The sequence below is a fragment of the Lineus longissimus genome, chromosome 10, assembly GCF_910592395.1.
Source record: "Lineus longissimus chromosome 10, tnLinLong1.2, whole genome shotgun sequence".
Taxonomy (NCBI): Eukaryota; Metazoa; Nemertea; class Pilidiophora; order Heteronemertea; family Lineidae; genus Lineus; species Lineus longissimus.
The window spans coordinates 13,734,195-13,762,134 of record NC_088317.1 but is presented as its reverse complement, the minus strand read 5'-3'; the positions used below and the strand labels follow the sequence as shown (position 1 = coordinate 13,762,134).

At 40.6% G+C, this 27,940-nt stretch overlaps 1 protein-coding gene across 2 annotated transcripts; it reads left to right on the top strand.

The window, feature by feature from the left end:
• The first annotated feature begins 134 nt into the window (after positions 1–134).
• On the top strand, positions 135–20,679 carry LOC135494560 (uncharacterized). Of its 2 annotated transcripts, XM_064782650.1 has the most exons (8): positions 135–308; positions 4,878–4,939; positions 5,713–5,897; positions 8,096–8,276; positions 8,663–8,767; positions 11,122–11,242; positions 11,990–12,180; positions 12,689–14,035. In XM_064782650.1, exons 1-8 carry the CDS (start codon positions 224–226, stop codon positions 12,980–12,982), a joined length of 1,224 nt encoding a protein of 407 aa, XP_064638720.1. In that variant the 5' UTR covers positions 135–223; the 3' UTR covers positions 12,983–14,035. The 2 variants fall into 2 exon arrangements, with proteins under 2 accessions (XP_064638720.1, XP_064638721.1); XM_064782651.1 differs by lacking the exons at positions 4,878–4,939; positions 5,713–5,897; positions 8,096–8,276; ... (2 more) ...; positions 11,990–12,180; positions 12,689–14,035 and adding exons at positions 14,956–15,175; positions 16,127–16,352; positions 16,934–17,198; positions 17,510–17,709; positions 19,487–20,679 and having other exon boundaries at positions 152–308.
• Positions 20,680–27,940: the final 7,261 nt, after the last annotated feature.

The window sequence follows — 27,940 nt, the reverse complement described above, 5'->3', positions numbered from 1 at the left end:
ATGTGGCCAGGGCTATATACACTTGAACAATATTAAAGCCTGACCTAGATTAATGGTGGCCGATATACAATATCGATAATTAATCTGGCCCAATCCATTTAAATATCATGATAATATCATACACTCGTCAGGCCTATATAATACAATGTACATGATATGCCAAAGTATATAAAGGCTCGATCCGGGGTTGAAATATCTTGAAGCCACAGACTTACGATCTACCATGGCGGACTTGGCTCTCTACGAGGAATATCTTGACCTGCCGATTGATGCTCCGGCCAACCTTCATGGATTTGCCTTGGATATAGGTAAGACTTGTTATCACTAAAAGAGCCATCAAATAAAGTCCATCACTTGCATTTGACCTTAGCTGAGGTTGCGACGCCCTTATTCTATACTCAGAGTCTTTCAAATAAGTTATTCGAAAGACTCTGTTCTGCTGGGGTGTATTCGACTCCCCGTTCTCGAACGAGTCGAACAAGCGAGAACACGTTCGGGAACCGTTCCTGTTCCACACCACCTCGTCTGCTGGTGCAGCGGATATGAACCAAGAATAAAGTGGGCGGACAAGGACAGTTCGTTTGCTTTTTACGTGTATTTTTTGTACGATTTCAACAAGAAAACAATATCTTGAACAGCTTTAACCCGCTCTACAACTAAAAAAATGTAAATGTGCACTTGTACTAATTAAATTTGTTACATAGTCGACGAGACGTTAGGCGAAAAATCGATTTTATCGCGCCTTGTTCGCTGACGAAAATAACTTGCCGGCCGGTGGGTTTTCCCGTGGTTTCGGTGGGGTAGCTATGACAACAGTACTAATGTAACAGAAGGCTTGAAATTCTATTTATACTTGCGAGATTCTATTTAAACTATTGAGAATAGTTAGCATTGGTTTTATTTATTTATTTGTCAAAAACTTGGATTGGAATATTTTGTTGGTAGATTTTACAATATAGTTAGTAATTTTCCCTTTTGAAGGATCCATATAATTTGCACAACCCGTCACACACTTGCTCTGAGGTAACATATTGGTTTCGGCAGTATTTGCTGTTTTAAATTTATGTAAAATTGTAGGGGCCGTTACTAAATGAAATGGTCCAGGGACCATGTGCTCACCTCGGGTAATGTAATGCATGTCATTTGCAGTGGATATGGGAAGAACAGTTTCAAGCTAGTTTCACCAGATTTGATTCCATTGAATAATATTATTCTTCTTGGCTCAAAGGCACCAAAGAAAATTACCGGAACCATCTAAGTATAGCATTTTGGTTATAAAGTTGTCTGAATTTCCGGGTTATTGAAGAGTGTACATGTCACATGGAAATTGGTAGGACTTTGTCGGATTTTCAAGATGGTAGCCTGGTGGCCATATTTGTCATGGGATTTGACTGAAAATTAGGGATATTGATAAGAGTACATAGATACATAATCACATGAAGTTTGGTTGCAATCCAAAAATTAGTTTCGGTGTAATAATACTTTGTTTAATTTTCAAGATGGCCACCTGGCGGCCATATTGGTAGATGGATTTGACTGAAAATCAGGGATGTTGTAGAGAGCACATAGATATACAATCACATGAAATTTGGTTGCAATCCAACTTTGTTTAATTTTTAAGATGGCCACCTGGCGGCCATATTTGAAGTCAGGGTTTTCCTGTTCAGCGACGCATGCGCATCAGTTGAGGCTTTAAAAAAGGGGATACGCCCTGACCAGACAATCGCTTACAGACTTCGGTCTTAACTACGTTAAATTTACGCTCCCTGTATTCGGCATAGATCTTTTCCCAAATTACTTAAATCTGATCCTCACAAAAATGCATTTAAAGTAAGTCAACATTTTGAAAACGTACACGGCTCATTATCTTAAGTTGTACCGACGTGAAATTTCTTACAAAAATACTCGTGTAATCTACCAAATATTGACTTCTCAATTTCTCGATTCCGATTTCAATTTCTACCTGGACATGGCCCTGTGTGACCTGCCATCGGCACACTGCAGGCCAAGATCTGCGGCCTCGTGGGAAGGTCCCCTCACCACCAAAGGTTGGTGTCTGTGGATGATCCGAATCAACGGATTCTCATTCGGATCATGACAGATATCAGTGCTTGGTGATCCCATTCGAAACTCGGGAACGTGTTCGCTTGTTCTCGGTCCGTTCCCGACTGCTGGAGAACGGGGAGTCTAATACACACCTACAGTCCATTTCTCGAGAAAATGTCGCTCAGATTTTTGGTGATTCATTGTACATGTAGGCCTACGTGTCATGGGCGTAGAAGCGTTTTACCAGAACAGACCATATGTGGGGCTGACCGACTTGCCGGTGGGGGTCTGGTGGACCTGCATCAAATATAGATTTTTTGACGATTTATATTATTCCAGTCATGCAGCTGTAGAACAATTTAGAATTTAAATTTTGAACATTGGAAAAAAAGTGTAAAAGATTTTTTTTCCAATTAGATTAGTAGCCGTTATAAAGGAGTTGTAGTTGTTGATCAGGAATTGTTAATAAAATGTCAATAATACGCCATTGTTCTACTCAGGGTACAAATTACTGGTCTGCTGACGAAATACCAGTGTTAGAATATTACATTCATGCATTAACTTTTGTATAAATGTTGTTAGAATTTGTATATACAACGTACAAGTATAGGTCACGCTCAACAGTTTTCCCGAAAGTGCGTGACGTCAGGATGGGCTCTCAATTGCAAATGTCACCCATTTCAAAATGTGCTTTGAAGGCACTTTTCAAATAATGACCAATTGGCACTGGAGACCATTGGAAAGATCGTGATCTCCGCATTCTTCACGAACTCATCTCATTCATTTAACGAATACAGGTCAGTAATTAGCGCAGGATTGGCTCAGAGCACTTGAGGCCACCACCAACTCGTACAGGCGCTGGTTTAGTGCTATATACTCTAGTTTCGCACGCCTAACTCCACTGTAGTAAGCCAGTGTATGTGTACATTTTGGTAGGCCCACGACGGGAGTGAGTTTCTTCAGGCCTATACTTGATTGACCAGCAGCCTCAATGGCAATATAGAAGGCCTAAAAATTACCCCATTACGGGCCTAGAAATGTGCACTATGTAAAGATCTGGCTGGACGTTAGGGGTGAGAAACTAGAGTATAATAGGCAGCAGGAAATCAAACATTTTTTAGGAACTACTTTACGGATAGGGGTTGCAAGGCGGATGAATCCACGGAATCTCTTTAAAGGCACCAAAAGCTGTAGTACTATCCCGTCACGTCATCTGTCGTATTTGCCAAGCGCTCATTTCCTAAAATCAAATCGCACCTCACTCGGTCAGACCGATCGGAGTTTTGCGGTTACCAGTAATCAGGCTATGGCTGCAGTTACTACACAACATGATGTAGTAACTGTGCTCTCTGCGAGTCCGTTCTTCATCGTCAGTTGCCTTTTGTCGCGGAAACAAATTGGTAGGCAGGGAAACACGGCGCGCTAATATCAGCGTGACTTAACTTTTACCGGACACTATATTTTGCAGATACTGTACTCGAGGCTCCAGAAGTGGTGTATCATTTCCTTAAACTTTGGATGGAGCTATAGAAATAAAGGTGTTTTTTTTTAAATATTTTCAAATGTACGTTTTTGGCCAAGACAAATAAGATGCACCCCTAAAGGTTTTTCAGAAAAATGTATTTATGGTGTTGCAAGAGCTTAGAACCTTTGTTCGTAAAGCTACCCGCAAATGAGCGTTTGAAATCGTTGCTACTTCGGATTCTATGCGCGCGGCGATAATCGGTCATTGCAGCGACCTGTGCTCAATCCCAACCCAGCGATTTGTGGTTTTACCAGCATGAGGGAGATTTGAGATTTGTCACACATAGCAGCAATTACAAACGCAGGTCTCAGCGATTTAAATCACTCGTTTGCGGAGCTCTTCAATGCCGAATTCAAGACGTGCGACCATTGGCGTCAGTGTTTGTAGAATCGTTAATTTCCGCGTATACGGCAGTGGCGCGAAAACTGTAAAAGTTAAAGACTCTGCATGATTCTATGCAGCGTTAGAACCAGGGTGGTCATAATTTTTTTTAAATGGTTGACCAAATGCCATGTTATCTTGCTTTCTTTCCCCGACATAAGGGATTCTTCAGACACTATCTTGTGTATCATGAGACGTGGTGCCAACTACAATTAAGCCTTGTATATTTCGGACACGCATAAAGTGCGGAATCCGCTGGTCCGTCGAGTCCCGACATTTGCAGGATTAACTGCAGTTCGCCTTTCCACAGACAAGGGGGCCATATTCTTCACGATGCAGACTAAACGATTTATACTGGCGAAACCATCAAAACTACCGCTGACACTAGACCGCGACTTTAGAGTCCCTTTAACAATGTTTAATATAAATCTCAGATCGCGGTGCTATATTGGATATAAAACTCATTGCTCTGGCGCTATCGGCTATATTTGAAGACAGGAATCTCGTCCCAAGCTCATACTAAAAAAAGTCTTATCAAGTTTCAACCCCCGTTCCCTTTCCTTCATCTAGCCTAGTTGAAGTTTGTCACGCAAAAGCTAACGATGACGATAACATTAAAAGGAGATAAGAAAACTTAAAAGTTGGTGAGAGTCCCTAAAGTAGCCTACTGTATGTAGTGCTATCGTTGGCATCAACTCGCTGACTCCGTCATTGACGATCATTTTCACTGACATTTCACGTCACGACGATATGATTTTGACAATGTAGAGATGAAATTTCGAAGCTAAGAAAGTGTCTTTTTGGTTCGAGGGGGTATTGCACCATCAAGTGCTATGTACTGTCTCTACACACGCACCAGCATTAAACAATTGACGATCTTGCGGTCTTACCCGGCAGTGCCCTGGTTATTTCTCGCCGATTATAGGTGCCAGCCTGACCAAGCTTGTGTACGTTGAGGATGCACCCGAAAAGCAGCACAGCTCTGACGTAAGTACACATATTTATCTTTTACAACACCCACGTTATATGTGCACGTAGAATTGTTGGCAAAAACAATTTATAAGTCCATAACTATACAGTATAAGTTTCAAGTTGAATATAACAAAAAAACAAAATTCCACTATTTTGGGAATTTCTCACCCGTACCATACATGCATCCACAAAATAGTTTGCAGCCTGTCCTTTTTGAACCATTCACTATGTTGTTTTTCCGTCTGAAAGTGTAAAGCGTAAATTGCCGCGACTATTGTTTTTTGCGATAAGCGATGATTTCTCACAAATAGTGAAAATTTCCCAAAAAATAGCGAGAATTTCTTTAAAAATAGAAATAATTCGCGATTTTTTTTGGCGAATTACAGAACTTCTCACAGTTGTTCCAATCAAAAACAGAATTTGTCAAAGTCATTTTAACAAATGGTGGTTATTTGAAAATCCGCGAAGAAAAATGCACGCGAATATTCAGCGGTTTACAGTATCATCCTTGTCCAATGTCCAGAGGTCCCGTCAGTATGATGACACGTGCAAACATTTTGTGTTTAATTCGTAATATGATTTCAATGGTGATTGCATGCATCAGAGCAAATCCTGCCCTTGAGATTTTGCTCTTTAAATTACATTATAATACACCAACTTGCGATCTCCAAAGAGAGGATAGCTAGCATTTGGTCCGTAGCAAAAGTACGCCTGTGCGGTGCTAGTATCACCAAGCAACATTGACCAATAGCGAGGCTTGGAGATTGGTTGCAAGTATGTCATTTCAGGGACGTAACAACAGCGTCCGGCTGCGACTAATGACATTCACAAACGACAAACTAAAAGTGGTCTTGGAGATCATCAAGCAGAAAGTCCTCCCAGAGGATCGAGGAAGCTCACCAATGGTTGTCATTGGCTATGGTCATGGCGTTCAAAGAGCCCGTGATCTCATCAACACTACTCTGGGATTAACGTAAGTAAAGTAAATGTACTAAATTTCTAATCAGAGACAGTACATGTTTATCAAGGTTCCGTTATGACACTGTACAGGGTGAACCTTAAAAATCGAAACTGGCCAAAATGATAGTGCTCAGTCACCCGTGACCGTAGGCCGGCAATGTAGGTGTTTAAAAAAAAGCTTGTAGCTCTTTTTTTGTGATATTTGCTTTAGTTCTTCCATGAAATGTATACTTTGGGAGTTGTCGCCTTTTTGGCCGCTTTCGTTTTTTATTAAAGTTCGCCCAGCACAGGTGGGACAGTGCTTTCCGCCAAAACCTCGGCCAAGGCACCTCGGGCTTACAGTTAGCTTAAGCTTTTATCAATTCCAATTCAATCCTTGAGTGAAGGTTGCGTAAGGCATGCGATTGTATTTACTGTAATGTTCATCACAACTATAGAATGAACGAATAGCCGCAAAAGATTGCTTGCTTCTTCTCCTTCGCCTTACAACATATGCCTCCCGCACTTCCCCTCGGAGTCAAGGGAGATATCAAGTATGTCTTTGTGGAGTTGAACTTATCTGAATTTCGGAGAGATCATGGAGAAATTGATTCTTGTTAGGTTTGCATTTTGAGGGAATTCGCTTGAGATAGGGCTACATTTCAAGAGTCAGACGTGAGAAAGTTTTGCCAAAAACAACAAGAAAAATAGGGTATATACAGTGGAACCTCCCTTAGCGGACACCTCTCTATTAAGGACAACCTCTCTGTTAATGACACTATGCTTGGTCCCAAATTGGTTGTTTGCATTCAATTTGACCTCTCTAATCAGGACACCTCTCTATTAAGGACAGCACTTGTCAGTCCCGAGGGTGTTCATAAAAGAAAGGTTCTACTGTACATGTATGTGTATGCGTATGTGCGTACATATTATGTGCATGCCTATCTCAGGAACAGGACTTATTACAAACAGCCATAGATTATTATCTGTGGACGCATGATATACAGCTATTATTTAAAATTGTGTACTTGATATTGCATTTTATTTTCTTTGAAATTCAAACCCATCAGCCGATTGGTTATATTTGTATGACCCATTTTACTGAATTTACCAACACAACGGTCAGAACGAGTACAATCGATTGTGGATCAGTTTTAACAGGTATCACTGGTGTCAGTGCATCGTGCAAAAAAACAGGTGTAACATTTCTAGAAGTCCTAGGACAGAGTGTTCCGGGGACAAATTATTCTATTATGTACTTATAAGTGTCATCTACGGCAGCATCTTTACGGCAGCATTTTAGTGCCACTAAAGAAGAAAAAAAAAGGAAACATTTCTCGTAATAACGACTTTTAATCTCGTAATAACGACTTTTAATCTCGTAATAACGACTTTCTTTCTCGTTATAACGACTTTCTTTCTCGTAATAACGACTTTAAACACGTAATAACGACTTTCTTTCTCATAATAACGACTTTCATTAAAAGTCGTTATAACGAGACTTAAAGTCGTTATAACGAGATTTAAAGTCGTTATAACGAGAAATAAAGTCGTTATTACGAGATTAAAAGTCGTTATTACGAGAAATAAAGTCGTTATTACGAGATTAAAAGTCGTTATAATGAGAAATAAAGTCTTTACTACGAGATTAAAAGTCGTTATAACGAGAAAGAAAGTCGTTATTACGAGATTAAAAGTCGTTATAATTAGAAATAAAGTCGTTATTATGAGATCAAAAGTCGTTATAACGAGAAATAAAGTCGTTATTACGAGATTAAAAGTCGTTATAACGAGAAAGAAAGTCGTTATTACGAGATTAAAAGTCGTTATTATGAGAAAGAAAGTCGTTATTATGAGATTAAAAGTCATTATTATGAGAAAGAAAGTCGTTATTACGAGATTAAAAGTCGTTATTACGAGAAATTTTTTCTTTTTTTTCTTCTTTAGTGGCACTAAAATGCTGCCGTAGGATTCTTGGTCTCATGTGGCGAAGTCAAAAATCGGGCGCCAATTACTGTATTGGCCCTTTGGCTTTACATCCCAACGAACTTTGTCATGTGCTGGACCTCAGGACACCAACACGCTGGGCCCGTGCTGTTGCTTGCTATAATTCTGATGAGGTTATCCCCGGCCCTGTTAACTTATCTTGGGTTTGAATGGAGCAACAGCTACACCCTATTTACCTAGGATATGCATCACATTCTAGCGTTATTTTTCATTACTGATTTTCAGTATCGACTACACTGATGAATTCACCTCATTTGGTGTTGGTTTCCATCACCTGTTCAAGCATATACCTCTGGAGGAGTTGTTGCATCCTGAGGAGGGGGCCATCCCGAAAGACCACATTGCTGAAGAGGACAGGTACCCGCTCGTTCTCAACTTCCTCGGATCAGCTATTATATACCTTTCGGTTAGTAAATTTATGCATCAAAACAACTTCGCGCTTTCATCAGTTTTTTCCAAAATTTCTCATGCCCCTGAATAATCAAAGAATACAATAATGTTTTTGCTGACCCAGGTAACTTAGAACCCATGCCAGGGAATATAGTACCCGAGGAACATAGAACCCAGGAAATAGCACCCGGGGAACATAGAATCCAAGGAATATAGGACCCGAGGACCCGAGGAACCTAGAACCCTGGAAATAGCACCCGGGGAATATAGAATGGAACCAGGAGAATATGGACCAGAGGAACATAGCATCAAGGGAATAGGACCTGGGGAACATAGACCTAGGGACCCGGGGAAGACAGATACGCATACACCCTGTTATTTATTGTTTCTTTCGCTTAACAGATCGTGGAAAGCCCTGATGGGAAGCCGAAGATATCAATAGCCGGTACTTTGTCGAGAGGAGGGCTCTACTTCCTATGCATGAGTAAGATGTTACTAGGAACACAGGTAAGATTGTTGTTGATAAATAATTAAGCAATGGGTCAGACAGAACTTTTGGCCTTGGAGCGTTGGACCACCAGACATAGACCAACACTGTCAATTAATTGCAATATAGCCTATACAATGTAGTTCATTGTAGGCCTATGCCTATATTAATCGTTAAATACAAATGCAGTTCAGTTCTTTATAAAATAAGAAATCTGCACGAGTGGCTGATCTGAGTGTCCAGATTGCATGAGATGATTTTTAACAGCCTGAAAGCTCGAGACCGCAGAGAATTCCTCGCTTTCGATTCATGCACTGCATGGGGGTAATGGATATATTCAGTAGAAGATCCAAATGCAGATCACGAACATTCCCATGAGATCGGCTTCGGTCTTACTTGGGAATGTATATTTAACCCGCCAGCTTAAATCATGCACATGTGTGATGTATATTCTTGTATGTGTACAGTAATATAAGACACTGAGCTATTAAAATCAGATGCCGTAATTTCCATGCGCGACAGAAAATCGTATTTTCTCAAAACAAATTTCTGAAAAATATACAATATGGGCGGCTTACATGTATTCATTCTGTTCGAAACCTATGATACCATGTGTGTCTTATAAATAGGCCTAGTTTAAATATCCCCCTTGGGAAGAAGTGATTTTCCGTATCGTATGTCAACGGACCAAATATCGTTCTATAAACCCAAGAACAGCAATGAATCACTAAAAAAAGCATGCTGGAATTTGTTAGTTCCGGGGACATTCGATATTTCCCAGGAGACATCTTTCCTGCGTAAATAATAGGCATTGCAATTTAAAGGGACAACATGGGCATGAGATATGTTGGTTTATCATATAAAATTGCTTCCAGTAGGACCGTGACTTTTCCAAACAAGAAACTGAAAAATCATTGAACTGCAATGAACAATGCACTGGAATGCGTGTAAACATAGGTATGTCTGAAATTCACAAGCCATATCAAAACTGCCCCTAAAACACAGGCAAAAATCATTATTAGAGATCAGCATTAGTGTGATACAATGAGTGGCGGCGCGGGGTTAAAGCAGGGGTATCATCCTCTTGACCAGATAAATCCCACGCCCATATACTTTACCAAGGATTCGGGGGAATCCAATACCGAACTTATAGCGGTATCGCCTCCGTTACCTCCGCCCATACATGCATACCAATGAAGAAATACATGTACTGTACGTGTCATTTTTCTGTTTATCACGCGTATGGCAAGCCAAAGCGGAATTTATTCAAGACTTTAGAATTACCATTCAAGAAGTTAAATATAAGTTCAAGAAGGAAATATATGTTCAAGACTAAAATATGTTCAACCTTGAATCAAATGTTTTCAACCTTGAATAAAATATGTCCAACCTTGAACAAAATATATTCAACCTTGAACAAAATATATTCAAGACTCACGTGACCATATTCAAGACGCACGTGACCACAAAATTGATGACGTAGAGCGTAGAATCTGTGGTACTTCCGATGCGTTCTGTTTCACGACAGGCATTGCGCATTTTGAACCTATAATTCGCCTGATATGTCTGTGAAACATGTATCGACTCTGACATTCACTCGGCATCCATGTCATGATGTGTAGGATTACAGTACATGTCAGGTATAGGCGGCTAGGTACGTGTACAACCATGTGTCAAAACCTCGTGCGAACAATTCGAGCTCCGAAACGCAACACAAGTACCATGGGTTCGGGAAAGTCCGGACGCGGGTTCGGGAAAGTCCGTAAAGCATCAAAACATGAGCAACTACGTCATCAATTTTTGTGGTCACGTGCGTCTTGAATATGGTCACGTGAGTCTTGAATATATTTTGTTCAAGGTTGAATATATTTTGTTCAAGGTTGACAATATTTGATTCAAGGTTGACAATATTTGATTCAAGGTTGACAATATTTGATTCAGGATTGAACATATTTTGGTCTTGAACATATATTTAACTTCTTGAATAGTAATTCCACGGTCTTGAATAAATTCCGCTTTGGCTTGCCATACACGCGCTTCAATTTACGGTGCACCTCACACAAATTTGAGCGGATTCTGCCGTATGCAATGTACACTACCTCTATGCGGTAAATAAAGTAGCATATGATAATATGATCTGGATTTCAAAATAACTTCACAGGGTCTGCCCTTTTACTCTTCTCTAGACATTGCGTACGTTTCAACGGAAAGCAAATTGGTGCTTTTGAATGAGGCTCAAAAAGGTCGACTTACCGAGATATCAGATCGCTGATCGACCAATAGTGATGCTCAGTGTGTGTACAGCTTCACAATGTCAATATATTGAGGATCAAGATGGGAGAATCCTTGACTTTACACAATTTTTTCTCTGCAGAATTTTAAGGAGATCATGTCCCTCGTGGAGCGAGGAGACCCCACCAATGTCAACCTGACCATAAAAGACAGAAATGGGACCGAAATAACTGAACACCCGTTCGGAAAGATATGGAACGAAGGTTAGAAGCGCGCCGTAGACAAGCGATTTTTATGACAGCGACGTGTGATAATTATCGGCTCTCAGTACACAGTACCATCCAAACATTTGGTACACGTCTATGTTTCTGTGTTATAACCCAAAAGTTTCCTATACATGAGTTTCACGATGCAATCTCTAGGAACGTTGTCAAGCAACTCTGGGCGTGCGCTGGTTGGCTGGTTGGGAGAATGCGTTTTTTAAACTTACATAATTATATTCGCTTTAGATTTTAGTCGCTGCGATATGCAACAGAGTCGATGATGACAACTTGAAAAGTGACTTCAATAAAAAAAATTCGAAGGCACATTCAGACCATGGTGATTTTGTCATGGTTCCGTTTTACTTGCATCGACAAAAATAGCTGCTACCTTAAATTTTCAATCGCATGCGACGCTAATCGCTCGTTAGTGGTGGTCATCGCGGGTACGGTCTCTGCGACAAGAAACAGTAATCGCGGCAACCTGCGATAAAAATCAAACCCGGCGATGACCGATTTACCTGCAGACGATAGCTCTTCTTGTCGCAGCGATTTTCATCACTCGTTTGCGCGGCGCTTTGGGGCATTCATAAACGTCCCAAATAGTCCTTGGTCTACACCAGTGTTACTGCTGTGAACACGACATCTCGACTTGCCGGGTAGATGCTAAGACTTCAATGTATTTTAAACAACGACGCCCACTTTAAAATCAACTGTTGGAACTCATATGGATCATTTCGTTTTTTCCAGGCATCGAATCGCCAAAGCGAGAAGACGTAGCCGCCGCCTTGTTTGAGAACACTTGCGATGACATCCGCCTCGTGGCCAGTACCGCCCTAAACGGAGCCAAAGCAAAGAGCATTTACTTCGTGGGCTCGTTCGCTAAGGATAACAAGAAGTTTAGGGAGATCATGAAGACTTTGCCCGAGTTGGAAGTTCAGGTAAATCAGGCGTAAACCAGATCAGCTATGCAAGGCAGTTCACAGGCAACGGTTGCCGTCGTGTCATACACTCTCAAAAATAAAGGTTTTCAAGCTTTTGAAAAACCTTTTAGGGTTTTGCAGCCAACACAAATATGCACTCGGAGTGACTCCGTATAGGTTTTTCGAGAAATGAAAAGTCCCAAAAAGGTTTTGAGCCTGAAAAACCTCCTTTTTTCTGAAATACCTCTATGGGATGCATATTTGTGTTTCAAAACTCCCAGAACTCGTCAACAGTGCAGATACGACCATATCATTTCAATTATAGATTCTAGTATGGAAATTCTCCGTTATATAATCTATGATGTACTATCATAGAATCTATGATGATATCCTTCATCAAAGAAGTCTGTTGGCATAGATTCTAAGACGGAAACATTTGTCTCATGCTGTGTACATTGAAACTCAACATTTTGGTGAAATCTACCAATGACAAAATCTCAGTGGGGTACTGGTTTTATTTTTTCAGCATGGTCGCGCACCTGTCAAGGTTGGCTTCCCGAGATATGAAGGTTACATTGGAGCTATTGGCGCATTCATCATAGGCGTGGAGAAGCTGTCCGACCCCGACGCCAAATTGATGAGGTTGAATATCGACAGGTCGCAGATCGGACGTGTGATGGCCGAGGCTGGACTCTCCCCCCAGGAGATGGCCCAGATGGCCCAGATGATGGGCGGAGGAGGTCCCCCAGACGGTGGACATCCTCCAGGATCTACAGGAAGTTCGCAACCCGAGGAGGTTTCACATGTCTCCCATTCGTGATGATGTTCCTCCTGAGGTCCCCAGAGATAGGTGACGCTTGAAGTGGACAGCCTCTAATTAGAACTACCACTCGGCTCATTTGGTCAGAAGTTGACCACCTATGCTCTTAAAATGCAAATAAAACAGAACTTGGCAATCAACCAAGATAGATCAAAATAGCACGCTGTAAAGTTCCGAGAACAAATAACTTTTGTATCGTTTTATACATATATATTCCACAATCCAAAAACAATTAAAATAGATTTGTGTGACGTCACAGAGTGTTGATGTCGTCACAGACGGCATCCTCTATGACGTAACACATAAAAGTACAACTCACTTTCTGATTTCTGAGTGACTTCATTTGTACTGTTTTTAATTTATGATAATTGTAATTGTTATTCATGTACACGTTCGTACATTTTATTCGCTGTTTTTAAGTGTAATTTCGAAACGATATCGCCAATCACTTCCTATATATTGAAGTATTTTATTTGAGAGGACGAAGTATATCACAGCAATGCAATCAGTATGCAATTATGTAGAATATCAGATAAATAGTTGATAGTAATTACATGTACATCGGTCTGCAGATAGTGAGGTTTTGCAAATCTTACTGATTAATGACTGTTAGTTCCAAAGAAACCTATGTTTTATTTTGCGGAAGGTTGTATCCAGTGTCATACCTGAAGGATGGACAGTGTATGCATGTAAGCAAATTCGTAACGGTTCGGAGATTTCGTGGAATTGAATTCAAAATTCGGTGCATCCTCAAGCGCCCCTCAAACAAACGATTTAAATCGTCGTGACCTGCGCTTTAAATCGCGTGCGATATTAATCGCTCGTTTTTGCGGTGCTCATGATCATCGTAGTTCGCAATACCAGAGGTACAATCAAGCTCATATCAATATCAATTCCTACTTATCTCGCAAACAAATGAACCGAATAAATTAGTTTTTTTAGCATATTCTCAGAGATTTTGTTGAAATTACAACAATCTGTTTAATTAACTTTAATGCATTTTCACTACATCGGTTGAATATACATTGAAAGTCTCAATGAATTTGTTGATAAGATGATTTGAGTTTTTTCTTTTAGTAAAATACGTTACATGTGATATACATGTACAGTACAATAAATCATAAGCGCATTTCACTTCAAATCACTATAATATTACGGCATGAGCGAATATATTCTTCGAAATCCTTTCCAAGATGTCAGTTATAAGGGCTTATCTGCATGCGCGTATGCACCCTTGAGAATCAATTCCCCAGGTTGCCGAGAATATGCACAAAAGTATCAAATTTAAAACTCCCTATGTAGTGCTCAATGTGGGATTTAAAAAAAATAAAGTTGTTAACGCCCGAGTTAAAAAATAAACTGCTAACTTTCATCCACAGATCGAGCGACGTTTCAATTGAATAGATGCAGGTCAGTCAGCAGCGCATTTTTGACTTGGCATTCTTTTTGTTACCAATCATGATTTTGGGCTAAAATTTATGGACTTGAAGAAAAACCTTGTGAAGAGTCATTATGCACATCTTCATGCATTTGGGTTGGGCACCAGAGCCACTAAAATTTTAGCACAAAAATGGTAGAAAGGATTACCACACGGTCTAAAGACTTACTTGCTTGTTGATGTTGTTCTTACTCAGTGACAGTTGAAACCCAGTGTGTGGATAAATGCGTCGTCAAGTAATACATGTACATGTAGTACTTGAGGGAAATCAATGGTCCTGAGACAGACTGGAGAAGTCTCCCATCTCAAATGTGCAGTACTCGAGGGGAAATCAATTCTTCAGTTGTTTGAATGTTGGGGGAGAGGAGCTGTCCGCTACACCGCCATTAGAAGATTTAATAGGTGGGACAGGAGAGGTAGTGTATAATGAATACAAATTGGTTGTAGCGGGCTCGGCCGGTGCGGAGAGCGACTCATCGGCGATGAGAAATGTCCTTTGAGATGTGATCATGTCTGACAAATGGATATTTTCTAGGTTGTGTCTTAGCCAAAATCGCCATCCTGCAGGGCAGAGGGCCGAAGCGGACCAAACTCTGCCTGAGGACGTATCCAGTGGCCCATCTCGATCAGTTACTGCTGTACGCCAAGACCCGCCTACCATCTACGGGACCTACCTCTCAGAATATCGCTGTGGCTCTATCAGCGGAGGAGCCTGACTTGGTCGTGGAGAAGATAAAGCAAGTTATTGGGGAGAGGTAAGGAGCATAATTATAAGAATTGTCTCAACAAATCTAAAACTACTCGTGTACACATAATATACGTGAAAATTGCGGTGTTGTAGTAAGATTATAGGGTGGTTCTTTTGCGTAATACTGAGAAAATTGCAACAAACCATAGGGTCCATTGGCTTAACTGCAACATCTTCACGAACACTTTGAACTAGGTGCTCAACACAATGGCATATTTTGGGTCAAAGTTACCTCAGTATAGACGGTTTGGCTAATTACGTTCCACCAGATTAAGTGTGTTTTTCAGCAAGTGCGTGAAAATGGCTTCAAAACTGCCATACCCACCAGCGAGATGAGATCGCAAAATTCCGTCCAGTGGAAACTTGCGTCATATATATGACTGTTTCTTGAAATGTGACATCTCTCCCTCCGTCTATATGAACTTCATAAGTTTGAAAATGCATCTATAAACCTGCTATCAGTAATATTAACAAGAAGAATTTGTAAACGTTCTGTAAACCCTTATAATGCACATTGTCGGATTTTGTATTATCATCTGCCGACACTTAGTGCAACATGATGGTTCAAGCCATTAAAAGTGCGAGGGAAATATTAGTGCCATCGTCCTCTGTCACTGGCAGCTTCCATCTTCACAAAGACCATCTGTCACACCATCTCGCCTCACTGCGTCAAGTCATCTGACACCTGTTCTACCCCTCTTCCTCTTGTCACCAACTTGTCCCGAGTGCCAGTACAACAGCTAATTGGGGAGGCTGTCTTCTTCCATACGGTCGTACCAGCAGAGATGCCACACTTTCACCAAGAGGGCTGCTGGTTGGCTAGTTGTTCTTCTAATGGCAGTGCAGTATATGCAGAGCCACCTATTAAATGCCTACCCTGCACGCGGCATTATTTCGAGATGGTCATTCTTTAACATGCTAAAATATTCTCCTACTTACCTGGTGACCTTTTTTTCAGCACTAAGGTGGAGACCTTTGTCAGGAATGACTGCCTTGTCAAGGGATTTTATACACTGGCGTCACTTCCAGAAAGTCAGGTTACATATGCGCCGTCAGGCAAAAAGATCGTGATGAAAAACATGCAACCAGTGGCCGAAACTGTGAATCATGAATTGTCGGAAAAGCCAAATGTGAAGTTTCCATGCTTATATGCGAATCTTGGCTCTTCTTTTACTTGGTTCAGGGTAAGCTTGCTCATGTGAAAAATTAACTTGAAGATATACACTAATAATATCCACGTATAAGTTTCAGCGGTACAGCATATGTTACTTTTGATTTATCTGAGCCACAAGAAAATACGATGAGCCGGGTTGATATACAAGGATTCACGTTGTCACTTGTCATGCTTGTCACTGTTCAACGAGTCACTTGTCACTTGTCACGAGCAAAGTTTGTTTACCGAGTACTTACTTGAAAACCGGGGATGACTCGACCTGACGGTGAAAGTGTGAACCGTAGGTAGCCCGCTCTTGGAAAGTAATCAATAATTTCTTTAATTGGCCAAAGTGTGGCAAAGATTCCCATTTCTGGTTGGGAGAAATGTGAAGCGCTATCAGTTGTGCAGTATGAAGCGACATGCAAGAACTCACATTTTGTTTTGTTTTTTAAACTTTTAATAAGTATTTCTCTTCGATCCGTTATAATCCCTTTCTCAGGGGATGAATTTCTGCGACGCCCTTTATCAAACGGGTATAAGGCCTACTCTCTCTAACGTGAAGCTGCGAATTCATTTATTTATTCATTCATTAATTTTTATTTTCTTTAGGTTGAGGCAGATGGTTCCCACAAGGTGATTCAAAGAAATCCCCGGGGAGGCCTCTTCTACCTGTCGCTGGCTAAGCTACTCTTTAACTGCGAGTCCTACCAGCAGCTCACCACCCTGGCTGAGATGGGTTCGGGAGAGCGCCTCTCATTCTGCTTCAACGATTTCCCAGCCGAGAAATTCGGTCCGTTTGAACCAAAGCTGATGCAGAATATGATGCCTGACCACCCCGTGACGGCGTTCCCTTTCTGGAAGATCATCCACAACAGTAAGTTAAACGCGAATACGTTAGAATACTTCTGTTGAACTTATTAGATTGCTTCTGCCTCTGCTTCTGCAACTCCGTACTGATGAATATTCTTCGCAAAAAACAATCAAGCCAAATAAAAATTTAATTTGTTGAAAAATCAAAGAAAGGTTACGTGCCCAACTACGCGATCAGTTAAGAAAATAGATAATTATATAAATTTGCAAATTTACCCTCTCACAAAAATCGAGAAAAAAAGAAACGTGCTGTGATGACCTTTCCCGGCCACCATATTTAAAATATACTACATGTACGTTGTTGTCTTTTTCTAGACGTGACTGACCCTCAGCCCGAAGAAATTGCGCGCATTCTGGTCGAGATGGGCTCCATGGACGTATTAGGTTGTGCTGGCCAATTCTATGCGATATCAGACTATCAGGTCGAACAGATATATGTCTCTGGCAACTACATGAGGGGGCAGACAATCACTAAAATGGCGCTCGGTGAACTTGCCCCTGCTCAAAACTTTTTGGTAGGTTTTTCTTTTGGGTTCACTCGAACTTTTATTCAATTTTATTTTACATGGTGGTGTATCGATAAAAACGCAATACTTGCGGTTTTGGATACTGGCGAACTGCATCGAAAATATCATCTGGACCACCAAGGTTTTTGCATCTACATGTCTCAATACATGTATTTAAAACCTTGGCATGTATGGCCCCTTTAAGCTGCTCCCGTGATCTTCACCTTCTCAGTTGATTTCTTTCAGGTTATGAAGCCCGCGTTCATCACCTTCTTATTTGATTCTTTTCTGGTTATTAAGCCCGTGTTCATCACCTTCTTACTTAATTCCTTACAGGTTATGAAACCCGCGTTCATCACCTTCTTACTTGATTTCTTTCAGGTTATGAAACCCGCGTTCATCACCTTCTTACTTAATTCCTTTCAGGTTATGAAATCCGCGTTCATCACCTTCTTACTTAATTCCTTACAGGTTATGAAGCCCGCGTTCATCACCTTCTTACTTAATTCCTTTCAGGTTATGAAACCCGCGTTCATCACCTTCTTACTTGATTTCTTTCAGGTTATGGAGCCCGCGTTCATCACCTTCTTACTTAATTCCTTTCAGGTTATGAAACCCGCGTTCATCACCTTCTTACTTGATTCCTTTCAGGTTATGAAACCCGCGTTCATCACCTTCTTACTTGATTCCTTTCAGGTTATGAAACCCGCGTTCATCACCTTCTTACTTAATTCCTTTCAGGTTATGAAACCCGCGTTCATCACCTTCTCACTTGATTTCTTTCAGGTTATGAAGCCCGCGTTCATCACCTTCTTACTTAATTCCTTTCATGTTATGAAGCCCGCGTTCATCACCTTCTTACTTGATTCCTTTCAGGTTATGAAGCCCGCGTTCATCACCTTCTTACTTGATTTCTTTCAGGTTATGAAGCCCGCGTTCATCACCTTCTTACTTAATTCCTTTCATGTTATGAAGCCCGCGTTCATCACCTTCTCACTTGATTTCTTTCAGGTTATGGAGCCCGCGTTCATCACCTTCTTACTTAATTCCTTTCAGGTTATGAAGCCCGCGTTCATCACCTTCTTACTTGATTTCTTTCAGGTTATGAAGCCCGCGTTCATCACCTTCTTATTTAATTTCTTTAAGGTTATGAAGCCCGCGTTCATCACCTTCTTACTTGATTCCTTTCTGGTTGTTAAGCCCGCGTTCATCACCTCCTTACTTGATTTCTTTCAGGTTGGGAAGCCCGCGTTCATCACCTCCTTACTTGATTTCTTTCAGGTTGGGAAGCCTGCGTTCATCACCTCCTTACTTGATTTCTTTCAGGTTGGGAAGCCCGCGTTCATCACCTTCTTACTTGATTTCTTTCAGGTTGGGAAGCCCGCGTTCATCACCTCCTTACTTGATTTCTTTCAGGTTGGGAAGCCCGCGTTCATCACCTCCTTACTTGATTTCTTTCAGGTTGGGAAGCCCGCGTTCATCACCTCCTTACTTGATTTCTTTCAGGTTGGGAAGCCCGCGTTCATCACCTCCTTACTTGATTTCTTTCAGGTTGGGAAGCCTGCGTTCATCACCTTCTTACTTGATTTCTTTCAGGTTGGGAAGCCCGCGACCATCACCTTCTTACTTGATTTCTTTCAGGTTATGAAGCCCGTATTCTAACTTTCCAACGTGATATTTACGCTTTTTCATTTTATAAAGCCCACGTTCTTCAAACCCTTACTTTTTGCTCTCTCAGTTAATTATGAAGCATGTGCTGCTCATTTTCTGACTTACTTCCTTTCAGTTTATGAAGCCCATGTACCAACCCAAGTTTCTCAAGCATGAAGGCTATCTCGGAGCGATTGGAGCCATGGTTTATTTGTTGAAGTCGTCCGTGGTCGGTGTTTGATTGGGAGAGGGAGTTGGACTATAAGAGCGTGAAGAGTCATAATCGACTGTGTGGTGCACTTACCAACCTGCGGAGACATTTGGAAATATGTGGTGCCTCCATATTGACCGCCAAGATTTCATTTTTGACCCGGTTACGTTTAAAGAGAGTATAGACCATGAGATTCTGCACGATGTAGATCACTGATTTAACAGACAACAATGAATTCGGGACCGGGAGAAAAGATAACTACTACTACAATTAAAATTAATCATTTCCCCAGAAACGTTTTTTGTTGTTGTTCAAACAAGAAGGGCAATATACCATGATAAACGTATTCACACTACGCACCTAGGTTTGAGGAAAAACAATGGAATTTCCAGTTCCCATAATTACATCATACACAACCAGCTGAAGAGAAGAAAATACGCACCGCACACCATGATCAGATCCTAGACATGATCATTCACCAAGATCACGTCCATCACAGCCGGTTGAAGAAAAGACAAGGAAGTTACCGATGCCCCACCACCTCATCCTTTATAATACAATCAGTTGAAAAGATAAGAAAGTCTCATTCCAACCCTATGAACACATCCTGTAAACCAATTGGATGGAAGCTCACCATCGCAAATAACGCATTCGGTCGTATTGACAACCAGTTGCAGAGAAGTCATGAAAATTGCGTTTCCCATCACCACATTTGATAAACCAGTCGGAAAAAAGACAAGAAAGTTGCCCATCTCATCCATCACATCACATCCCATTCCAACCCTGTGATCGCTTCCTATTCAACCAGTTCGAGAGAAGACATAGACGCTCCTCATACCCAATTACACCACTTTTTCACAACCAGTTGAGGAGAAGACTAGAAGATTGCCATTCGTCCATCATCCATGATCCGGAGGTCGTGGGTTCGATTCCCGGCTTAATCGTCACTTTGTTTCTCCTACTGGTCGAGTTCAAGAATGAGCGCTTTGTAGCTGCTCCTTGAAACCCCAGATTGACTTCTGTGGAGACCGGGATGATGATAGTCCCAAAGCGCTTGAGAATACCCAGCTATTGAGTAATTCGAGCGCTATATAAGCGCCGACTATTATTATAATATTATATTTATCACAATCAATATAATCAGGTGAAAAGAAGTCAAGTCGTTTGGCCCTCATTATCACGTCCTATACAATCAGTTGTCGTACAGTTGAGTACAAGGAAGTTGTCAATTCAATCTGATCACATCTTATACAAGCAGTTGAAGAGAAGACAAGAAAACTGCCCATCCCCATTCATAATTAGGTCATGTACAACAAACTGGTGAAAAGACTAAGACGAAAGAGGTTGCTATGTCCAATCATTTATCCCATACAACCAATTGGAACAAAGTAGTTGTCTATCTACATTATTACAATGCAAAAGCAATTAATGAGAGGACAAGTGCGATTCTATACAACCACCCCCCCCCCCCCCCCGGCAATGATCACATTCAATGCAAACAGCTGTAAAGAAGACATGCAAGTTCCCCATTCCCAATGATCAAATCCAACACAACTAATGTTCCCCATCCCCATGATCACATCCAGTACAACCAATTGAGAGATGACAACAAGAAACTTACTTATCCCCTATGATCGCATCCTATGCAACCGGTTTAAGAGAAGATAAGAAAGTTGTCCATCCCCATGACACATTCAATACAACCAATTGAGCGATGACAACAAGAAACTTACTAATCCCCCATGTTCAGATCCTATGCAACCAATTGAAGGAAAGACAATAAAGTTGCCTACCTCAATCATCGCATCATACAACAAGGTGATGAGAAGACTTGGAAATTGCTCAACCCCATAATTACTCTAATACAACCAGCTGACGCCAAAAACGCGTTTCCAATCTCCATCGTCACATCCTACAAACCTAGGTCAGGGGCGGATCCAGGATATTTCGAAGGGGGGGCGCACTTTGAGGGCGAAGCCCGAATTGCGAGCGCCGCAGGCACGAAGCGACGGCGGGGGTCTGGGGGGCCTCCCCCCAAAAAAAAATTAAGATAAGACTCCATATATGCGATTTCCTGGCATCTGATCTTCAAATATTAAGCACCATTCCCACCCAATTTTCAGTGTTTTTTTTACACCGTTCCGGAATTAGGGGGGGGGCGTGCGCCGGGTGCGCCCCCCCCCCCTTGGATTCGCGCCTGCAGGTATTGAGACGACAAGGAATTGAAGATGACCAGCCCCAAAGATCATGCCAAACACCAGGTGGTGAGAGGGAAATTGCCGAGCTCCCATTATCAGTAATATGGAAAGGCGATAGTAGGAAGGTAGGTCATAATATTTCCGCAATATATTTGGCAATATTTGGAACGAAAATAATATGAATGGCTCAATGATAAACCCTAAAACCATCCATCGCCTTTCCATATTACTAGCACTGATCACAAAATAGAGACCATTCTGGACTTACACAGAGGTTTGAATTTGGCGGGGATTTCTAAGTCTGATAATTTCCCATTATTTCCTTCGCCTTGACAACGGTTATGCGTACTTGATGTAAGTTAGCTTTCGATAGCAACGATGGTTTTAAGAACGATGGTCGTCAAAGTCAACAGGAAGTATTCATCCTTACCAACCAATTTCCAGTGACATCTTTCAGTATCTCATACAACTACAAGATAAGGTCTCATTAGGGAGTATTTGTTGTATTGCACGGCCAACCCGGAACCGTAGTTCCTAAAAAATCATTGATTTCTTGGTCCTCACAGTATGCCAGTTTAGCAGTTGTTTTGGCAAAGACATGTTACAGAACGAATCGGCTAAAAGCACCCGTGATGCAAAACTGGAACCTCTCTATCTCTCTGGGAAGGTTAAGAGCTATGACGATGATGACGTTATCGATCTGCTTTTTTTCAAAGACCATTTCATGTACATAAGAGACATCAATCTTTTCTTCAGGTCAGTCTCTCATAAAGTGTATCTTTGCATGAGATGTATGAATTACTTTTACCGGAAGTCAACATTAGACAATCATAAAAAGAAATGTGGCGAACATGACTACTGCAAGATCAGTCTACCTACACCGAATAGTAAATGGTCTCAACTTAAGTTTGAAAAACACTCATTCAAGAACAGAGTTCCTTTGGTGATCTATGCTGATTTTGAATCAATAAGTACTCCTGTTGTTAACCCAGTAAATAATGTTAATGAAGCAACCAAATAGCTATTCAAACAGATCGCATCAGCAGTTGGAGTTTTTGTTCACTCTGACTATCCAAAACTCTACAATAGTAAATACAAATGTCACAGGGGCGTTGATGTTGTAGACGTGTTCTGTAATTGGCTTATCAAAATGGAAGAACAATTCTCTAATTTATTGAACTTAAACACTCCTTTAATGATGACAGATGAAGAGTGGAATAGATATCACTCAGAAACACACTGTTACTACTGCAGTCAGTTGCTAAGGTATGATACGGTCAAGGACCGTGATCACTACAATGGTAGTTTTAGAGTTGCCGCTCACAGCTCTTGCAATCTGAATGAAAAGAAAGCCATGTTCGTTCCAGTGTTTTTTCAAAATCTAAATGACTATGATTCTCACCTATTCATTAAAGATTTAATGACTAAAATACCCCAACATAAGAAACTTTAATTACTTACCAAAACAGCAGAACAATACATTTCATCTCAGTTCGGGTGTTTTAGGTTCTTAGACTTGTACATATTTCTATAGTCCAGTTTAGATAACATAACCAGATCAATGGTAGGCGATGACTTCAAAATTACAAGACAGATGTTCCCTGATACTACAGACTTCAAACTATTAAGGAAGAAGGGATCAGTACCTTATTCATTTGAAAGTTACAATGTAAACTACAAAGATAAGTAATGTTCTTTGATGAATTAAATACGGAAATGGCACCTGATTCTTCCTACGAGGAGGCCAAGACCCTATGGGATCATTTCAAGACCAGGAATCATGGTGAGTTTATTGACCTCTACCTCAAAACTGATGAGTTACTTTTAGCTGATTTATTGGAGAAGTTCTGGGATGTCAATTTAAATTACTTTCAGATTGATCCTTGTCATTGTTACTCGGCTCCAGGACTTACCTGGCGAGCTGGCTTGAAACACACTGGAGTAAACCTAGCACTTCTAATAGATAGAACATTTTACTTACTTTTGAAAAGGCAATAAGAGGTGGAATTTCGGGTATGATTGGAACAAGACACGTCAAGGCCGATGCTCACCACAAACTCCTGTACATTGACTCTGACAACCAGTACGGCTGGGCCATGATGGAACCTCAACCCTATGGTAGTTTTGAAATGATTGAAAACAGTGACAAAAAAATCACTGGAAACCATCACTAAAGGGCAGGTTATGGCGATACCCAGTGACAGTGAAGTAGGTTATTTCTTAGAGGTAGATTTGGCTTATCCACCAAACATCAAATTCAAGTCAAGGAACTTTCCATTCTGCCCCGAGTCTCCATTCAGAGATGATGATGAATTAAGTCCTTACCAGAAAGAGTTACTGGGTGACGAGAAAAGAACCAATGTAGAGAAAGTAATCCTCACACAAAAAGATAAGAACAACTACATAGTGCATTACAGGATGCTACAGCTTTACCTCAAGCATGGAATGGTACTTAAGAGGGTTCATTCTGTGATCAACTTTAAACAGTCTAAGTGGTTGGCGTCCCAGATTGACTTTAACACTGAAAGGAGGATGTATTCTAAGACTGATTTGGAGAAAGATTATTTCAGGTTAATGAATAATGCCTTCTATGGCAAGACCTGTGAGAACATAAGGAACAGTATGGAAATTGAATTGGTAACAGAAGGTGAAAGAGCCAGGAGTGTAATGGCCAATCCCAGGTTCTCATCAATATGCATATTTGACGAACAGAATGCTGCCATTAGCATAAGGAAAACATCAATCAAATTTAACAAAGAAATTTACATAGGTGCTACAGTCTTGGAACTGGCCAAATTATTGATGTATGAATTCTACTATGAGGTGCTTTGACCAATTGTTGGTGAGAAGAACTTGGAACTACTGTATCTTGATACAGATTCCTTTCTACTGAAAATTAATACTAATGATTTAACTGAAGACCTCAAAGGGTTAGAGGACCACTTTGACTTCAGTAATTTTTCCAAAAGATCATCCTCTCTACGACACTAACAAGAAGAAGGTGGCAGGTTATTTTAAGGATGAGCTAGGAGGAGTGTATTCCACTTAGAAGTAAGTTGTATGCTTACAGAACCAAGACTATGACTTTGTCCAGAGAACATGACAAAGTTTCAGGAGCGAAGCTCGAAGGCTCGACCAAAGAAACAGAATCAAAGAAATTAAAGGGTATTGGAAAGAATGTAATGAAGAAAGATATTGCATTCGATGATTTTGTTGACTGTCTAGAGATTAGTAATTCATTTAATCATAAGATGAGACACTTTTAAATATCAGATAAACACCCGATTTATTCAGAAGAAGTAGATAAGAAAAGTCTTAGTCCTTTTGATGACAACAGATTCATATAAGAGGATGGGATAACTACGTTACCTTTTGGTATGTAATGTACCTATGAATACATCTAAAAATTTAAGTGTTAATTAAACAAATGGATTATGACTTCGTCAAGAGAGCAAAGCTCGATTACACTATTAGTGAGAAGGAATCAGAAAGCATCTTTTGAGTACTACTTATCAAGGGAATTACAAAAAATCCATTACTTTAAAGACGATAACATTTTACAACTCGTGGTGGATAAAAGACTTACTACCAGATGGGCACAAATCTTTATTATTTTTCATTCTGGATTTTGATGATTTTAAACATATTTTAAACAAAGGACATTTTAGTTAAAGTAAGATTTGTACAACATGGGAAAACTGGTTAAGTAAACATAGTTCAGGCCCAAAATATGAGCATGTTAAATTACATTGTGATAAAAATAATTACCTAATACTTGAATTTGCAGAGGATGAAGAATTTGATTTATTGAAAACCTGAAATAATACTATTAATATTGGAGTTGACTATCTTAAAAAACTTTTGAGTGGACGGGCTTTAAACAATCAAAGTTTACAAAGAAGGGAAAATACTAATTTACCAAACAAATCATATCAAATTTGAAAGAACTACTAATGATGGTAAAATCGACAATTTCAGAGGAACACCAATTGTTCCATGATCACATCCTATACAAACAGTTGATAAGAAGACAAGGAAGTTGTCCATCCCCATGATCACATCCTATACAAACAGTTGATGAGAAGACAAGGAAGTTGTCCATCCCCATGATCACATCCTATACAAACAGTTGATGAGAGGACAAGGAAGTTGTCCATCCCCATGATCACTTCCTATACAAACAGTTGATAAGAAGTCAAGGAAGTTGTCCATCCCCATGATCACATCCTATACAAACAGTTGATGAGAAGACAAGGAAGTTGTCCATCCCCATGATCACATCCTATACAAACAGTTGATAAGAAGACAAGGAAGTTGTCCATCCCCATGATCACATCCTATACAAACAGTTGATGAGAAGACAAGGAAGTTGTCCATCCCCATGATCACTTCCTATACAAACAGTTGATAAGAAGACAAGGAAGTTGTCCATCCCCATGATCACTTCCTATACAAACAGTTGATAAGAAGACAAGGAAGTTGTCCATCCCCATGATCACTTCCTATACAAACAGTTGACGAGAAGTCAAGGAAGTTGTCCATCTCCATGACCACATCCTATACAAACAGTTGATATGAAGTCAAGGAAGTTGTCCATCCCCATGATCGCATCCTATATGAACAGTTGATGAGAAGACAAGGAAGTTGTCCATCCCCATGATCACATCCTATACAAACAGTTGATGAGAAGACAAGGAAGTTGTCCATCCCCATGATCACTTCCTATACAAACAGTTGATAAGAAGACAAGGAAGTTGTCCATCCCCATGATCACATCCTATACAAACAGTTGATGAGAAGACAAGGAAGTTGTCCATCCCCATGATCACTTCCTATACAAACAGTTGATAAGAAGACAAGGAAGTTGTCCATCCCCATGATCACATCCTATACAAACAGTTGATGAGAAGACAAGGAAGTTGTCCATCCCCATGATCACATCCTATACAAACAGTTGATGAGAAGACAATGAAGTTGTCCATCCCATGATCGCATCCTATACAAACAGTTGATGAGAAGACAAGGAAGCTGTCCATCCCCATGATCGCATCCTATACAAACAGTTGATGAGAAGACAAGGAAGTTGTCCATCCCCATGATCGCATCCTATACAAACAGTTGATGAGAAGACAAGGAAGTTGTCCATCTCCATGACCACTTCCTATACAAACAGTTGATGAGCAGAAAAGGAAGTTGTCCATCTCCATGACCACTTCCTATACAAACAGTTGATGAGAAGACAAGGAAGTTGTCCATCTCCATGACCACTTCCTATACAAACAGTTGATGAGCAGACAAGGAAGTTGTCCATCTCCATGACCACTTCCTGTACTAACAGTTGATGAGAAGTCAAGGAAGTTGTCCATCTCCATGACCACATCCTATACAAACAGTTGATATGAAGTCAAGGAAGTTGTCCATCCCCATGATCGCATCCTATATGAACAGTTGATGAGAAGACAAGGAAGTTGTCCATCCCCATGATCACATCCTATACAAACGGTCGATGAGAAGACAAGGAAGTTGTCCATCTCCATGACCACATCCTATACAAACAGTTGATATGAAGTCAAGGAAGTTGTCCATCCCCATGATCACTTCCTATACAAACAGTTGATGAGAAGTCAAGGAAGTTGTCCATCTCCATGACCACATCCTATACAAACAGTTGATATGAAGTCAAGGAAGTTATCCATCCCCATGATCGCATCCTATATGAACAGTTGATGAGAAGACAAGGAAGTTGTCCATCCCCATGATCACATCCTATACAAACAGTTGATGAGAAGACAAGGAAGTTGTCCATCCCCATGATCACTTCCTATACAAACAGTTGATAAGAAGATAAGGATGTTGTCCATCCCCATGATCACATCCTATACAAACAGTTGATGAGAAGACAAGGAAGTTGTCCATCCCCATGATCACTTCCTATACAAACAGTTGATAAGAAGACAAGGAAGTTGTCCATCCCCATGATCACATCCTATACAAACAGTTGATGAGAAGACAAGGAAGTTGTCCATCCCCATGATCACATCCTATACAAACAGTTGATGAGAAGACAATGAAGTTGTCCATCCCATGATTGCATCCTATACAAACAGTTGATGAGAAGACAAGGAAGCTGTCCATCCCCATGATCGCATCCTATACAAACAGTTGATGAGAAGACAAGGAA